General features: G+C 41.6%; 1 protein-coding gene across 1 annotated transcript in view; it reads right to left on the bottom strand.

Moving 5' to 3' along the window:
- The window catches only part of mgll (monoglyceride lipase), a gene marked incomplete at its 3' end in the record, with an annotated part of 31327 nt that extends 13123 nt beyond the window's left edge, over positions 1-18204 (bottom strand). Inside the window, exons 1-3 of the mRNA XM_083894522.1 lie at positions 18077-18204; positions 12161-12293; positions 2563-2669 (exon numbers count right to left, since the gene is read on the bottom strand). Of these exons, the coding sequence (XP_083750648.1) occupies positions 2563-2669; positions 12161-12282 (229 nt within the window). The 5' untranslated portion in view covers positions 12283-12293; positions 18077-18204. The remainder of the gene's footprint in view (positions 1-2562; positions 2670-12160; positions 12294-18076) is intronic.
- Between the last annotated feature and the right edge of the window lie 215 nt (positions 18205-18419).

Below are 18419 nucleotides of genomic sequence, written 5' to 3'. Positions count from 1 at the left end.
TTGCCAGTGCAGTGTAGTACCAGATGAATGAAACCTCTGGTCTGAACAGGCTATGAATGAGAAGGAATTCAAAATTCTATAATTAGAAAGAAAAAAAATGTGACATAAGAAGAACACGTTAAAGATCTTGACTGCTGAACTCAATCAAAAGCTCTCTCTGTGCGTGTGTGTGTGTTTGCATGTGTGTCAGAAAGATAGATGAGACACTCAGTGGTATCTGCAGGGACTTGTTCCAGTTCAGTATTTTCTATTTAGCAGTTTGACATTTTACAGTGAGCCGCTGAACAAATGGCGTATCTGTGTGCAGCCTCAGTCGTTCACTCATAATTCACGTCCCTCCTTTATTATTATTATCTCGATCAATTCTTCATTGAAATCACTACCTGAATAAATATTTTCACGACGCGAGGTGATGCGTCATTTATTTGTGTTCTCACGCCGTGTCTCTCCTCTGTGAGACTTTAACGGCTGCTCTTTTACAGCGGACTCAGTGGCACAGTCACATGGTGGGTTCACACATTCCTGTTGTATCTAAAAACTGCAGAGTACAACGACAGAGCTAAGCCTCTGAGCTCGACTGTGAAGACACAGGCTTTCATTGACTTCATTACTACAAGGTCACCAGGTTGTGTTGTGCCTTTTTCCCCCTCTTTTTCCTTCTTTCTTTCTCCCCTGTCATTATTGAGTCCATCACTACATTTCTTCCCGAAGTGAAGATGTTGTTGGGGGGAAAACAATAAATGGTGAAGCAAAGGCAGGTTTATAGATAACATTTTCCCCACACGAAAAAGACGACGAAGGCCTTCCAATCATGCTTCTTCAGGAGCTCTATGAGACTGTGTGGAATTGTATGTATTTGGCTTAAGGCAATACTAATGTGCTGACGCCAGAAAAAAAGATTTATAATGTTCCCTATTTCTGCTCATTACATCTCAGGCTGAGGCTGATGGGATTGTTGTGCCAAAATATGGTCATAAAGCAAAAAGGACTGTACTGTGAGTTATTCCTGAAGTTGTGTAAACACTATCCTATGGGTGTTCTTACAAAACTACATTACATTCCGTCCAATTCCATTGGATTAAAAAAGCGACTGACTCTTTTTTTCAGTTGCAGAAAACGATATTTCAAACTTTTAAAGCGGAAGTTCCAATTAACGCTGTTTTTTAGTGTGTATCTGTGTCATTACCTTGTTTATGAAGCCCTGAAGTTTTGAAACAAACAGTTCAGCCATTGCTGAGAACGCTGTGTTTTATTGTAATCTCGGGCTCAGCGGGATCTCTGAAAAAACCCGGTCTGGTTACGTAAACAGCAGTTCTCCTGAACAGCAGATCGTCCTGCTCCGGGCACTAGTCCGGGCACATCCGGTTGCGCACATTGAACCGCAGAAGAAGAATAACGTCCGTTGTGGAGGTGTTTCACGAGCGACAGTGTCTTCTGACTCTGGGTCAAAGTCATAAAAGGGACTGCGGCGGGGAGTCGTGAAGAAGGCTCTACACTGGCTGGCCAATCACAACACACTCTGTCTTCTGGGTGTGAGATTTATGTCTGAAAGATTTCTATCGCCTCGTTTGCAGCAACTAGGAGGTTTTTGACCATAAAAACAAGTTAATGTATGTAAGTAGACCTCCATAACTATATGTGCAACAGGACCACTCTATGTGAGCTTTAATGGCAAGATCCCTCAGTTCAATTGAAGTTATTGTCTAGGGATCGATATCATTTCACTCACTCATTAATCGCCAAGGAGAACATGCACAGAAAGGTCATGACCTTCTTTACGGTGAGGCAACAATCCACTCTCCACTCTCCCGCCATGTGACCCAGCCACTAAATATCGGACATGAGTGAGGCGGACACACTATTGAGACACACTTACTGTTCCTAAAGTGGCTGGTTATTCGCTTTGTGGCACAAAAAATGGGTAAAAATACACTATTAGACTGATATCAATATTAGTAAATACTGAAGGTGGTGATATCAGTATTGGTATTGGATATAAAAAGTGGTATGAAGCTGTTTCTATTCTTGTCTTAGTGATCTTTGGCTGGGTTTGGTGTCTGAGCCTTTGAAGCTGACAGGAGACACTGTACCTCTTTCATGTGCCCTTAGTGTACGACTGGTGTTTCTTGTCTGAGCTCAGAACCAGTTCATCCTGTGCTTTCACTGAAACCTCAACCAGAGGTTCCATTCAAACTCACAACCAACAGCCAAGCATGCCACCCACACACACCCTCTCACTCTCTCTCTCTCTCACACACACACACACACACACACACACACACACACACACACACACACACACACACACACACACATACAATAATTACAGGAGAACAATAAACAAAAGAACAACTGCATCCAGTATAATTGTGTGTGACAGACTTAATTCACTCAATAATTACCAAAGAAAGACTGTTATCGGACAGTGTGGGGGCAACGATGGCTCTTCTCTGCACAAGCAATTTTGTCTGCGAACCTCTGATGAATACAGGCGCCACCTTGAGTGTAGGTGTAAATGTATGCAAGAATTGATGGGATGCAAGGTATGCGTTTGTGACTCACCATGGTCGTGTGCAAATACCAGCAGGCACAGTTCCTTCAGTCTCTGTGCGATCTCGTCATACGGCCCACAGTGCTCCGCGGTTCCATGGATAATAAACACCAGGGCCCTGAGAGGAGACATGAGAAACAAACATTATGCATGAATGTTTATTCATGCCTACATTAGGCTGGGATTTATCTCTTTATCTCCAGGACACAAGGAATACACAAACGATTTCGACATGGGGTGTGGTACTGCGCTTCCTTAATTTGCTGGTCCCTGAGTATAGGACAGAAAGAGAGCGAGACAGCCTGTGTTTTCAAAAAAAACAGCAGCATCCATCCATCTGTCAGTCTGTCTGCTTCAGCACACAACACTGCCGGCTCGACTTAAAACAGACACTGAGGGATTTCAGCAAAACCGATTGTGACCCAGAAAAACATCCCCGCTCTCTTTATTCTCTGTATTCACTACTGACGAAATATTGGAATCTATGCTTCAAAAATTATGCAACATAACTGAACATGTCCAGATACTTAAAACAGCGATTCATAGTACATTCAGGACAGAAAGCTGCAAGGAAACAAGTTTGTAAGTCCAACATCTTACAAACTTGTTTACAGCTGCTTTATCAGACTACAACTTTGTGGATGACAACTTTATCCATTGAGCTTGGAATTGTTGCTTACACACATGACTCGTATAATTCATTGATTAAACTCAAGGTAAGGGCTTTGGTTGACAGAGGCCACCATCCACTAGGCCACTACTCATAGGACCTCCAGAGTCCCAAATATAAGTATTAAAATGATTAAAAAGTTGATGTTGCATAATATGTCTCTTTTAACTGAACTCGTGTCGGTCTTCGTGCTCATGACTCTGCCAGTGGCCGGCAGTCTGTTGACATCACATTTAGTGTCGCCTCAGCTCACTTTGAAACCTCGTCAGAGCATGGAAAAGAAAAAAAAAAAACAACATATGTAGAGTTGAGCCGAGCCTTGCCAGAAGTGTATAGTGGAAAACGCCATAAGTGGTGCACATTATATATATTACAATACTGATTCAATCAAATGAGTGTCTTGTGTACTGCACTGCAAAGAGTGAAGCAGACTGAGCAAACAGTGGTGTGATGGTGTGTCAATTCTCTGTTATGCAACACAGGAAATTACATTTTCGGATGATGATGATGATGATGATGATGACTTCCAATGAAGACTTTGTCTAACTTTGCTTTTATGCACCTCATCAATCCCATCACACACTAATTCATTGTTTGTTAACTATGCTCTAAAGGTAAAGCAAACACAAACAGGGAAACATGCTCTTTTCATTAAGTCAATATGAAAAAAAAGCTTATAATTTGTTAGTACATTATAATTTCATTTAAATTAAAGTCCAGTCAGGGCAAACAGATGACGACAGGGACAGAAAAGCTCAACAAGTGATATCCTTCATTACAAAAGTTAAACGTCTTGTCTTTTTGTCACCTTTTGTGAATTATTGCCTCTGGCGGCTCCGAGACGAGGTTTTTTAATGTTCCACTTCTTCTATCAGTGCATGTTCTGCAGACTTGTTTTTCTAATTAGCAGCAGTGCTGAGAAGCCTGTAAAAGCTTCAGTCATCAGCCGCAGACAATTAGTCCAAATGTATTCAGCAGTAGAGAAAAAGAGGAATGGAGGGAAAACAGGGGAGAAAGTGAGTGAGAGTGCAAGGCAGAGAGCATGGTGGTGGTGGTGGTGGTGTTGGTGTGGCTGCTCATCAGGCTTCATTAGCACATCACATTAGCACTTTCCCTTGCAGCTCCTTGCCTTCTTTTACAAAGCCATTGCCATGGGATAAGACCTTGCCCGTACTTGTTAGCTCAGTGAGTGTGTGTGTGTATGTGCACGCGGGTGTGTATGTGCAAGTGTGCATGTATGTGAAAGAGTGTCTTTGTGCATGTCAGGGGTGCAGCAGGGGTTTAATGGGGGCTAATCAGGGTTCAACTGTGAAGAAGACTGTACAGTGAACAGCTCTGTAATGCGACATTGTCTCCATCCATCCAAAATGCCTGTTGGCAGTAACTGCAGGAGATATAAAGTCGGCATTTTCTGAAACTCGGAAAGGGTTTTAATTATCGACAGAGCTCATCTTCACAGATGTCTGCATTCATTCAGCTGCAGGCATCTGCGGACCAGAGACAACATTCAGGCATCGGCGGCAGTATGTTGGCTCAGTCCTGTAGAGCCACTTTCCACTCATCTGAGGAGTGTGGTCTGGTGAGACTCAAGAGGCATTCGCTTGGAACAAGTGTTGCATAAATAGACCGGCACAATTTAGCATTTCTCGACTTAACCGAGACATCAAACTAAACTGTTGAGTGGACAAATGCACACAACCGGAGCTAACGTGACAGAACAGTACGGTATGTTCATTATTTTGGGCGTAACTGAACGTTCCAGAGCAGAAATACTTAATTTTTTTTTCTTATTTTTATCTCTCTTCACTCTCTCTCATGGGAACTGGAGATCCTCTTGTCTCCCACACTGTTTCAGTCACTGGAACAACACGGCTTGTAACTAGCCTTATTAAAACACTCAGTGAGTGAGAGTTTGGTCCTCCCTCTGGCCATACTCACAGATACTTCAAACAAGCACAGGCCCAAAACAAAGCCAATCCCCTAATCCCCTCAATGCTATGCTGCTGAATCACAATTCTCCTCACAAATGCCACATTCTACATGTACAATTTACAGATAAAGTCCAAAGAATGTATGCAAGCACTTAACTCAACTTAACTCAAGTCTGCAAATAAATACCTAAAACCCTCTGTCCTCTCACTTGAATTACAAGTAAACAAGGCTTTGAAACCCTTCTATTCTATTCTAGTAGCACCTATTTTTGATTGTGACACCTGGGAAAAACAGGAGCAAAAGAACAAAACAAAAGGACCAAACACTGGCATGTTAATCTGATTAGTGGATTTAGACTCTGTGTGCTTCTGTGTTTGAGTCCAGGTTTGTGGGGCCTCAGTAGAGTATGTTTACACAGTTGTGTTATTGGGAACTTATGAGAGGAAAGCCAATCCCCTTTAAAGTAAATTACATGAAAACATGCTTTAAAGCAACACAATGTAGTTTCACGCTGCAACCCTTGTTTTGTATAACAGTATCCTGACAGGGCATGTGAAGCCATAACACAGTACAGTATTTGTATTCTATTTATTTCAAGAGAGACATAATACTGTTTCAGACACCTCCGGATTTTGTAAGAATCTGTGAACTCCCTGGTGCCAGGATTTGGAGCAAAACAAAATAGACATGATAGCAAAGAGCAATGTGACAGGTGGGAAATGAGATGGTGTCTGAGCCTTGGTTGCCTTCGTTGGCATCAAATTCAAGGACTTTTCAAGGATTTTAAAGAACTAATTCCTCAAATTCAAGGACTGAATGTGCTGCCACAGTTTAAGATGGTAGGGAAACTATTAACTTTAAAGAGCTATTTCGCCCCTGGGATTCAATTTAATTGATTTGCAGCACACTCTGCATTTAGCATCTTGGGCAAGCCAGTCTTCGTAATTTTCTTTGAGCGAGAGATCTTGGAATTTGCATTTTTCAGGCATCACACATTTTGCTCTCACTGACTTTATTTTAATTTATCCTTTATTTAGCCAGGAAAGTCCCGTTGAGATAGAAGATCTCTTCTTCCAGGGAGTCCTGGTGCTTAACCTTACTCGCTCAATGTTCTGCATGGAATCTCACATCACACTGCAAGTAATTACGACTTGACGTTTGTTCTGCGTAGGCCGAGTCTATGTACATCAAGCAATGCAGTGCGCATGAAATAGTAGGTGTCGTCGTAATAAACAAGGGGACATGGGTGGTGAGGGACCTAAATATCAACATCACTTCTTTTCTGCACTAAATTCAATAACTTTCAATGACCCATGTGTATTCTCAAAAACTTTTAAGGACAACTTGGGAACCCTGAATAATAGGTGTGTGAGTCAGTGGTGGGAAAATACATGAGAAAGACGCAGAGTATATTGCTGTGTGATGGGATGAAATGGAGGCAGACAGACGGCAGATGGGGGACAGCACATGTGTGAAAATGCAAAAGGAACACAGAAGAGAAGTGACAGACTATAATGACAATATTCCCGAGTCACACTCAGAAGATCCTGGCTCATTCTACCAGCTAGTACGCCTGAAACATAAAACCAAATATTTTTTCTTTGCTGCAGAATGAAAGCCTGTGATGGCGTTCCATCAAATGTCACAAAAACATCTGCTTGTCGTGGAAATTGAATGAAACTGCCTCTGGGGATGCTACTTTTCCTGAATTCAAACTTTGCGGAACTTTGTCCTCTGATGTAACTATATTTCTGTTGATGCATGTTGTCGCTGGTGTCAAAACATTATAATCTCCCCTCAGGCAAAATCTAATTATATTTCATCTTTGCTAATCGTTAATACACGTGAATGCTGGGATTATAACTACATCATTATTCAAAGCATTGAGGACTACCATAACATGTTTTTTTCCTTTTCCTTTTTCACATTAACTTATAGTAAATGATCACAGTTGCCACCTGGAAGTGGCCATAATATTTTATACACTGCATTACTCTATTACATTTTGGCCCGAGGCCAAACCACGAACAATTGCAAAGCTTTTACTTTGCAAAGTATCATCGACTGATGAGACGATACAGCGTCAGCGAGCAGCTAGGAAATTAAGTAAACTAGTCGCACCACAGAAACATAGAGGGAACGAGACTCATCCAGACACCATCAGCAAAAACATCGACTACAGCACGATCCATACACATGCTGTCAGTTATAAGCAGTGCATTATGGTTGGTATGCAGGTCTCAAAGTGGGTTCAAAGCCTCAGTCAGATGTTTATTGGAGGAATGTCAGTCATTACCCCCCTCCACCTTTCACCTACTTCCTGATTCTGGTGACCTTTCAGCCCAGCTCATACTCTGCCATCCATCCATATATATATATATATGTATATATGTATGATGTGCCTGTTCAATATGTACCTTAAATGGCATTTCACCTCCCAAGTATCAAGAGGTGTTATGCAATCAACAGATGGACAGAAGGCCCTTGCATTTATAGATGGATGAACAATCCATATTTGTCCTCAGCCATGCTAAAAACCATGTGCAAAGTGAATGACCATATCACATTTGGCACATTTTGGTCCTATTAGCTCAGAATTGACTGTGTATATAAAAATAAAATGAAAATAGAAAAACAAGTGTGAACAAAACAAATCAAAAATAGACCAAATTTACTCTAACAAACAAACAAATTGAACTAGTTTTCATGTTAAAATTGCCCTTAATGAAACAAAGCTTTCAACCACTGTTTCACATGCAGGTCATTGAGAACATACTTTGCATTCTCTTCAAGCTCACTGTGTGATTTCAGATTAAACGGTTTGTGGAATTTCCCCTTTTCTGCTAAACAAACATTCCGCACACATTAACTGTCTGACTCACCACTGGTGAAGGAAGTTCAGTAAATGAATGGCTAACTACTACTGAGATTAGGCTTTAACAGTTTCGTTTAACCAGATTTTCCAGAGGGTTTGACTGTAACATTCTGCAGTCACCTCATAAAAAACATTGACATTATTATCTGCAACTCTAGACTGGCATCTTCACTCTATTGTCCCACATTACGTTATCATACGTCATAATAACCTTTGAAATGTCTGTCAGTTTTAGCTGCAGGCTATTGTATTATTACCGCAGCTGAACACAGTAAATCTCAGTAGTTGAAACCTTGTCAAACAAATGCAAACTATAAATCTTCTTTTTCCCCTGAAACGATCTAGAATGAAGAATATTTAAAATTCCAGCCAATGACTAATCGCCACTTATATAATGATAAATTCTTCTCCATGAGCCATCAGATGTTTTCAGATAGATTTCTGACTTGCTGTGACACATTGTGTTGGATTACTTAACTAACTGGGTGGGTAGAAAGTGTGTATATGAGAAATGACTTTCACATAGGATGTATGATGATGCACAACTGACTCGATGACTTGTTGTGATGTTTAAAATATCATTGTCATGTAAGTCAGTAAAATCAACATGAAAATAACCCATATTCTCTTTAGTGGAGAATATCTCAATGCAGCTGCAGAGACTTTTTGACTGGGATTGTGCTCCATTATTGGAGAAATCTTTACAATGTGTGACAATGAACACTGCTTAAAAAACATCATGAAACATACAACATGTAGTACAGCATGTCTCTCTGTAATAGACATTACCACACGACATGACAGCATGTGTTTTTTTTTTTTTACAAAGTCACCGACTTGCCTACGATGGGGAAAAAAAAGCTCTTATATAAGCGATACAAAGCCTGGGCTCACAGCAGAGAGATATATGCAGCTATTTTAAGACATAACCTTTCAGTTTTTTTTTATTTTTAAAACATATACTTTGCAGAGTGTGAGCAGGTAGATGCATACATTTTTTTTTTTTTTTTTTTTTACGTGGGTGGCAAAGGCTTGGAAAAGGGCTTCTGTGTGGCCTCAATCATCAGTGGCATTGTGGGCAAAAATATGGTCACATGTTGGTTCCACATTATCAGGAGAGTACATTAGGTATAGAAATTCAGTTGCATCAAAGAGATACACATGGGGTAAAATATCTATACGATGTAGGGCTGCAACTTGCAATTATTTTCATAATCGATCAATCGCTTTATCATTTTCTTAATTAATGATGTACATCTTTGGTGTTTTATTTAGTTTTATGGTTTCTTTGTAATATGGAGCAAAGAAACCAGAAAATAAACACATTTAAGAAGCTGAAAAATGAGAGAGAACAGTTGATGATTAATTTAGTAATCGATCACATCGATTGAATAATTGTTGCAGCTCTAATTTCATGTCATTATAATGTAGTTTCTTTGAAGCTCTGTATTATCTTCACAGTGGTTGTCCAACAGTTTTAAAATTGATATTTTTGGGTTGAAACAAATCAAACAATATCACCATATTATCCCAGTGTATCAAAACATATCGTATCGTCACTCCTGTATCGGGCTATATATCATATCGCCAGATTCTTGCCAATACACACAGAGCCCTAGACACACACCGTGTAAAAACTACAAATATATCATATACAGTGTGAGAGGATGTTCTGATTTTGTGAACCTTGCATTTTAATGGGCAATATCTTGACACCAGATGTTTTGTGGGTGTTTGTGTCACATCTTTCCCCTTCTGTGCTCTCAGCCTCGGTGCACAGGAACAATGTGGTTTGTAAGCGAGTTAAGCATGACATCTGTATTCGGTTCTTTGCACTAAAACCTGCCAGAAGTGCACAAACAGGGCAGCCTGTGGAAAATGTGATGCTTTTAAAGGTCCCATATTATACCCTATTAACCCAAGTTAAACTAGGTCCTGGTGCCCTGATGAACATGTCTGTGTCATGCTTTAGTCAAAATATCATAAGGATGAAGCACAATAGCAGTTCAATAACTTTTTCAGAACGCTCGGTTTTGTGCCTGGTCATTTACATGTGAATGGGACCCAGGTAAACACACAACCACTGCTTCCAGGGGAGTGTCGCCACTTATCACCTATTGTCATGCACGGTCGTCACAACCCCCACTCCATATACCCCATAGTAATGTACGTTTACCCGTTGTTACTGAGTTTCACCGTAATGCATAGAGTGACCACGATTTTGGCTTCTCGCGATCATAAAAACATTAAAATCGGGGAAAAAAAAACGATTAATGCGCCGCGCGGCGAGCATGTAAATTCCCATGCTAGAAAAAGACCCTGAACGCACCAGTGTTACATCGGCTGAAAGTGACGTGTGTGCATCAACAACACGAGGAGAGAAAGTGGAAACACGACAGAAAGGCAGCCTTTGGTTGAGAAGAAATGTAGGACAACATCTACATCTTTCTGCAGTGCAGTACAGTCACAGTCAACTAAAAGGAACATCCAAAAGACACAAGGGTTTTGAGTATGAGGAGAGTGATGTTAGCACTGCCAAAAACCTATATTGGTTCATTATTTTGTTAGGTTTAAGGTACTTTTAAGACCCAGAACAAAACGAACTGTGCATTGTAACGTATTTGGTGTTTGTTTTTTTCTTAATGGGGTCACGACCCAATATGAGCCACTAATGCATACAAAGAGATTAACATTGTTAACATGTTATTCATGAATTTAGTTTAGGTCATTGAACAAGAAAGAAGAAGATTATGTTTTCATTTCTAATGACATTTTGTTGTTGTTTCCTGGTAGTATGTAAAAAAATGTGGTGCTGTTTGTGTGATGATAGGCCACACTTCTAAATTGGTTGATTTTACTTTGCATGCACCCATATGAAGATTTAGATAACTAGTAATATACTATTTAAACAGAACAGAAGTAGGCTGACAGGACTGCAACTACTTGGGAACAAGGAAAACTCGTACTGTTTTAAACTCCCAGAGATACGGTAAAGTTATGACACTCACCAGGCAAGGCTAGACAGACAGAAGTTAAATCTGATATATGACGCATACCGATGTTACTGTAGCGTGCTACGTGGAACGTTTACCATAACCATGAAAAAAATAGTGTGAAAACATCATACTTTGCAGCGATTTACCTGAAAAGCTGTTTCCGATCATGGCATTGAGTGACCAGTAAGTTGTCAGTTTCATTTGACAGATAAATGTCAGGCTAAATATAGTATTATATCGACTGCTGTGGAGCACCAGAGAAGAAGAGGATTCAAAAAAAGACAAAAACTTTTGGGAGTGCAAAAATATTCCAGCTGGACTTTTACAGGCTGGTACCTCCACGCGCCCTAGATTAGCCCTAGCTTAGATCGGGCCCAAAAAATCCGACCCGATCCCGTGCACGTTGTGTCGGAGCCCAACCCGGCCCGACACATTAACCGTAATTACGAGCCCGAGCCCGATTTAAACCCGACATTTTTTTTAAATATGTGAGCCGTAAAAAATGTACGCTTTACGTAAATAAACGTCCACGTCCTCCCCACAGCAGGAGCTTGTTGTACCTGCTGCCACAGTCTAATTTACAACAACAACAGAGCCACTGAGATCCGCTTCCATGAACGCATTATGTTGCTAATGACGATACACTTCCTGGTTTTTAAATGACGCGTTCACGGCTGCAGGTTTTTACACCTTCACACAATACGACGTGCTATAACATACCACGCGAACACGACGAGGGAGAAAAAACACAAATACTTGATCAAGGGCTTGTGATCAAGGGCCCGGCCCGAGGATAGTGGCGGGAAATATCGAGCCAGGTCGGGCTTGGGCAGAGAATCTTAAACTCTACGCCCTACCACTGGTCACATGATCAACAGACCATAATCATAATAATGCACACATTTGTTAGAGCTCAGCAGATCACCTGATCTCAAGACAATCGCAGAATAATAACCCCCCCCAAATTTTTTTTTTTACAAAAGTTGCACACTGCAGCTTTAACCTATAGTCCTGAAAAGTAGGGTTTATCCTAAAGGTCCTAAAGGGGAACCAAAACGAGTACACACACACACACACACACACACACACACACACACACACACACAGCTGATATCTCCGCTCTGTTCTCCACTCACCTTGGCTGACTGACGGGCTCCCAGTAGCGGCAGAACAGGTGCAGTCCGTCTGCGTTGACGAAGTGCGGTAGTTCGGCGTACGGAACTCCCTGCGGGCTCCGCCGCACTCCCGGCTCCGGCATGGATGACGGCTCTGAAACAGAGAAACGAAACAGCGATAAAAACACGTTGCCGCCGCCGCCGAGGTAACAGCTGAAGCCGGCGACGAGCAGGCAGGCGGCGACAGTCACTCGCTCCATTCTGTGCTGTTGACGTCTATTTAATCTGCATTGATTTGAGATGCAAATGTGTGAATCTTAGATATGTCGGACATAATCCTCGGCTACACACACATGCTCGCTCGCAAGCGCGTACACACATACACACACAAGCGGTTGCCAGAGCGTTACGTCACGAGACCATATGGCCAGTGATACACAAGGTCTCTCTCTCGCTCTCTCTCTCTAACACACACACAAGCACACAGACAGAGTTTTTGAACTAAACCCTTTTTCAATAACCTTAATAAACCATTACCATTACTCTAAACTTACCCAGTTAAAGCCTTAACATAACTTAACAACGAATAAGGTGGAAAGAAAAGAGAAGTAATGGATGACTGATGTGAGAAAAGAGCAGTAATGCAATAATCACCGATGCCAACTGTCATAAAACACCACCACAACCATCCTTGGCACCTGTAATGTTGCATTACTGCCTTTTTAGGAATGTAAAGTGTCCATTACTTCTTGATTCTTTTGTCTCTACTCCTCCTCTATCTGCCTTTACCTTCTTTCTTTTTGATGCTCCTCAGCATGTGGCTTAATCCTCTCCAGCACTCCAGCATCTGCATAATAGCACTCATCTCCGTCTACCTTGTCTTCTATCACTTCCGTTCCCTTTGTGAGAGGCAACACGCCGCATGTACACTTCTTTCTGATTTCTCGTCTGACAGGTGTAAGATCATATCAAAGGACTGTAATGTAACTACAAGATCAAAGCGTGTTCCATTGTGTCACCGAATGAAAAGACAACACAAACAAACATGACCACTCCAACAGATCTCTTGCATTGGTATCATTTTATTGATAAATCTACCCTTGGCCCCGTTGCCTACATATTTATCCTCCTACTGTACACGTTACACACTCAGGTCAGTCATAGCTTACGTTCCCAGGGCTTTACTGTCCCCTCTGTCCACACACAGCTTGGCAAAAAGGCATTTTCCTACTCTGCCCCCTCAACCTGGAACAAGCTGCAGCAGAGTCTAAGGGCCAATTCCAATTCCTATCTTAACCCTCAAGCTCAACCCTTAATCTTGAGGGTTATTTTGTCACTTAGAAATGGGACACCCCTTAAATGCAGATACGTCTTCAGACTGCGAGGGGCAGAATAACGCGAAAGCTGCGTCCAGTCTGTCAACTCCAAAAAAGAAGAAGAAGAAGAACACATTTACGTCACAATTATTTATTACGATCCGTTTGTCAGTCAAGTTATTAGGTTGTCAGTTATAAGATGATACTCATACAAATACCACAACCACGGACATATTCAGCTGACAGTTACCGCACACGCCACGGCTTATTGAAAAGTAAACGATAGCAAACGATCGATTGTCCGCAACAATGACGTCAGTAATCCATATGTGCCATATGTGCCTAAACTAAGATAATACAATGGTTTTCATAATTTTTTATATCTCTATTAACAATTGTAGCGTACTTGTTTTGCTGCTTTCGGCGCCATCTTTGTTATGGCAAAACACGCAATGCATTCTGGGTAGCCCTTGCTCCCAAGGGTGGTCTCGGAAAATCTCAATATTGAGGGCGATACAGCCCTTAAACTTGGCCCTCAACTTAATTTTTCTGAGAAACGGGACAGCACTTGCACTAGTGGGAGTGTGCATTTTTGAGATTGAGGGTTAAGATTGGGGGTTAAGCAAGGAATTGGAATTCACCCTAAAGATTAGAGATTCAAAATCTTTCAGAGTCACTGTTCCATATTTAGGAACTCGGTCCTGCTCCTAATATTTTAATCTGTTTATCCACGTGTTGTTGTCCTTGGCAGGTCTCCGTTTCAATGGGATAACCTGTATAAATAAAGTTTGTAAACTGCACACTTTCCACACGAAAGCTTGACAAGAAAATCAGTGATTTTACATCAAGGGGCACAAGAGCTTTTAAAGGGCCCCTTCACCCATAAAATATTTTGTTTTTTCTTCCACTAATTTCCAGGATCTGAGATACACGGCTCATTCCCACAACAAGAGAGGAAGTTGGGACTGAAAGAAAGTAATAAAACTAGTACTGGGAACATTAATGGCTTTACCAGCGTAACACATTTCCATGACGACGGACTAGAAAAAGACGTGCGTTACGTCATGTTTGCGTGACTCCCGAAAGTAACGCTAAACTTTAAAAACAGAGGCACACATACGCAGTACACAGGTACTCTGGTTATTTGTAGCACTGCTCTTTTCCTTTAATATAACAGACCGCTCCAGTTCGACTGTAGGTGTGCGCGAAACCACGCTAAAGGAGCTAATAGAGCTAACGGAGCTAACTGGTAAACAGTGCCTGGACTCCGGTGCCTCAGCACGAAAAACTGCGTTATTTTAGAGACTAATTTTAACAATCGAGAGTCACGTAAACATGACCTCACGCGTGTCTTCTTTCCGGTCAGTTGTCGTGGAATCGCGTCATGTTCGTTAGCGTAGCCGGCGTTAACGTGTGCCCAGCACTAAATAAAACTGTCAACAAGTCGACATCAAAGTCACGTTCTTCAAAGAAAATAAAAGCCCCACACTGCTCTTCACTGTGTTTCAGTCTATTAATCCAAGGTATATGAGTAAAAGATCTGAAAAAAGAAATAATAATGAACAAAACAAACACATCAGCTGTTTATTCTAGAAGATTTATAATTCGATATGCCGATATATTCGATAAAGTGACATAATTTTACCTAAGGAGGCAGCAGTAGACCAGCAGCTCCTGTGTCTCTATGACATTGGTTCTCAAAGTGCGGCCCGCGGGCCAATGGCAGCAACATTTCTGGCGGCCCGCAATGAATTACAGTTGATAGTTTTTATCCAGGAGCTACTAAGCTTGTTAATTGTTTATTGGACATTACTGGATACAAACCAATAAGTGTAAACTGTAGAACTGCAACCTGGTCATTGAAATTTATTATAAATGGGATTTCTTTCTATTTTTTTTCCTTTGGCGGCCCTCAGTCCAATGTTGGGTTCCTAAATTGGCCCTTGGGTATCAAAACTTTGAGAACCCCTGCTCTATGAGGTGAAAAATGCTGATTTTCTCTAATGACATTGAGTCAAAGTGGCAAACTTGTTCCTAAACTATAGACTTAAAAAGGTGTAGATCCACGGAAGCAGCTGGGTTGGTAATGTGTCGTCAATACCTCATACAACCGCACATCAAAACAGGTTCAAAAGCGTCAGGAATGAGCTTCTGCCTCATTAGGACTGCTAGTCCTGAATAACTCAGTGGTCAAGCCAGGCAATGACCTAAAGAGGTAACAGAAATAAACATGCACGCACACACACACAAACTAATCCAAATCAAATTTATAATCATGACTGCACTTTCATTAGAGCATTTATGAATCCTGTACTGTCAGAGATTTATAGTCTCAGGGGTTTGGGCTGGAAGTAGCGCTCAATAATCCATCGTGTGAGAAAATACCTAATGGTTTGCACATTGCATTACAGCAGGATATTATGCACTGTGCCACATCTACAGTATGTAGGGCTAGTGCGTGGCCTTCCAGTGATAACAGAAAAACAAATACAAATTAAAGAGCACAACAACACATGCAGTTTAAAATGGAAGCGATACCCGAACCCTATTTCAGAGGTCAGAAGAGCCCGACAGTGTCCGAGACTATTAACCTCAGCTTCCCACTCTCCTGACCTCTCCTCACTCACAATCCCAAACCATTCGAGCTGCATGAATTAATTGTGGTAAAACAAAACACAAGAAATGCACTTCTTACTCAGTGCATAATCCCTTCAGTTGCCACTCTGGAGGTGGTAAACATGTATAAATATCTGAATTGACGACCCCCTCACTTTCGAGCCACTTGTTGAAACTGAAATTGTGGTTTCTATTTCCATGATAAATGGTGTTTAAAAAAGGACAATGGTGATCTTTTGAAGAAGAATGTCCCTGCTCACTGTCTTCATATGGTGGACTCACGATTCATCGGGGGTTCATTACAAGCTGTCACTGTGAGTGTGAGGAATGACCGTGAAGGCTCAGCCGCTGGTACACCTTTATCCACAAGGTGATTCTTTATTACCATGTGGATATTTGTGACCCGATTGCACTGCAAAGTACTGCCCCTTACTCTTTTTCTTTTGTTGCTTTCTGTCCATTCTGCACCATGGAACATGATTGGAAAATGACAAAATTGATTTCATTGAGTGCTTTTAAATCCAACTGACTTGAGTATTTGAGGCTGACTCCATCACATGTACTCATACCTTGTTTATTTATTTGTCTTTTTTTTTATTATTTGTTTTAATTGTGTAACTTTATTTGTGTTTTTATGTGCTGCTGCTGCATGCCCATCTTGGCCAGATCATCCTTATTTGGGAAAAACTGTTTCAGTATGGGATTAACCTGGTTAAATAAAGGTTAAGTATCCCCAAGTCCTAACGAACGATCTCTTTCTCTCTCTGAGGAGGGTTTGTGAGTGAGGTAAAAAATAGCAGTAGTAGTAATGGTGTGTGTGTGTGTGTGTGTTCTTGTATAGGTACCTTTGCAAGGACCAACACATTTATAAATACACATGAAAGTGAGGACATTTTGGCTGGTCCTCACATTCTGACACCCCTAAAAAGGCTTTAAGACTTTTTAGGGTTAGAATAAGATCTTGTCAAGAAACCAAAACCTGGTCCTAATGAGGCTGAATGAGAACCTGATTAGAACTAGGTCTGGGTTCTGGGCTAGGATTGGAATTGTGAATATAGGCTAAAGTTCAATAATTACTGGGTATTGTGTTATCGCAGTGTCCTGAAAAGAATAGCTGTGCAAACCTGTGTGTGTGTGTGTGTGTGTCCTTGGGTTTCGGTGTCAGCTTTCAGGTCGAGTGACCTGAAAAGCTCGCGCTTCAGTATTTATAGTCCTCGATAATCCGTCGATTAAATGAATGAATCAATCAGCTAAATGGCAGCCGAGGAAAACCAGGAGGTGATGAGTGCTTCATGTCTTAACTATCTGTTATTACTGCTGTTGATGTTTATTATTGACACAGCGGTGTCCTTCTTCTTCTTCTCTCTCTCTCTCATTCATGTCAGCTGCTCACAGAATAACCCATGAAGCATCATCATCATCATCATCACACATGAGCATAAACAACCGCTATAGCACGCGCAGGGATCATTGTGGCAAACTGCTCCTGCGCGGTCCATGTGTGCGGGGAAACATGGCTTTGTTTGTTTTCATCTGTGCTGCCATCAAACATTCACACACACACACACACACACACACACACACACACACACACACACACACACACACACACACACACACACACACACACACACACACAGTAAAGACACGCAGAGGAGCCCGCGGACAGCTGGAGACAAGGATGCCACAGCATGGTTCACTGACATGTTTCCCAGAAGAGAGGAAATAAACCGCATGTGGAACCAAAGCCTGCGTCTCTGCAGACGAGCACGCGCTGGAATAACGCAAGATACGCACATGCTGCGCGTGCGAAGATCATGGTTACATGAAAGAAAAGTTCTTCTGAATGGAAGCAAAATGCTGGAGGAATATTATTATTATGATGACAACAACGGTGCAAACTAAATAAACCAACCCTGTCCGCACGCAGGATAACACAGAGACGCTCTTTAACTCATACACGCACAAGTATTTGAAGAATTAGGATTAAGATTATCTGTCCAACCTGAGCAGGAGCTTCCACAGTCAAGTTCCAGCTTCTTCTCGGACTCCGCAATCTCTCTCTCTCTCTCTCTCTCTCTCTCTCTCTCTCTCTCTCTGTAGGTCTCTCTTAATGAGAGCCGAGGTTTTGCTCTCACCACCGCCAAGAGAAGAATGCAGCCAGAGACGTTTGAGCAGAAACTAAATGAGTGTTCACTCATACACCCCTCACCCTCAACCCCCCCCCCCCCCCTCACACACACATACACGGACACCACACACACATTGCGCAGCTATTCATTCCTAGGACACTGCGTTGACTTCCATTCATTTACAAACAAACAAAATACTATAATCAGCCCATGTCT

This window comes from Microchirus variegatus (genome assembly GCF_963457635.1).
Source record: "Microchirus variegatus genome assembly, chromosome: 9".
Taxonomy (NCBI): Eukaryota; Metazoa; Chordata; class Actinopteri; order Pleuronectiformes; family Soleidae; genus Microchirus; species Microchirus variegatus.
This window is presented reverse-complemented; position numbering and strand designations above follow the sequence as displayed.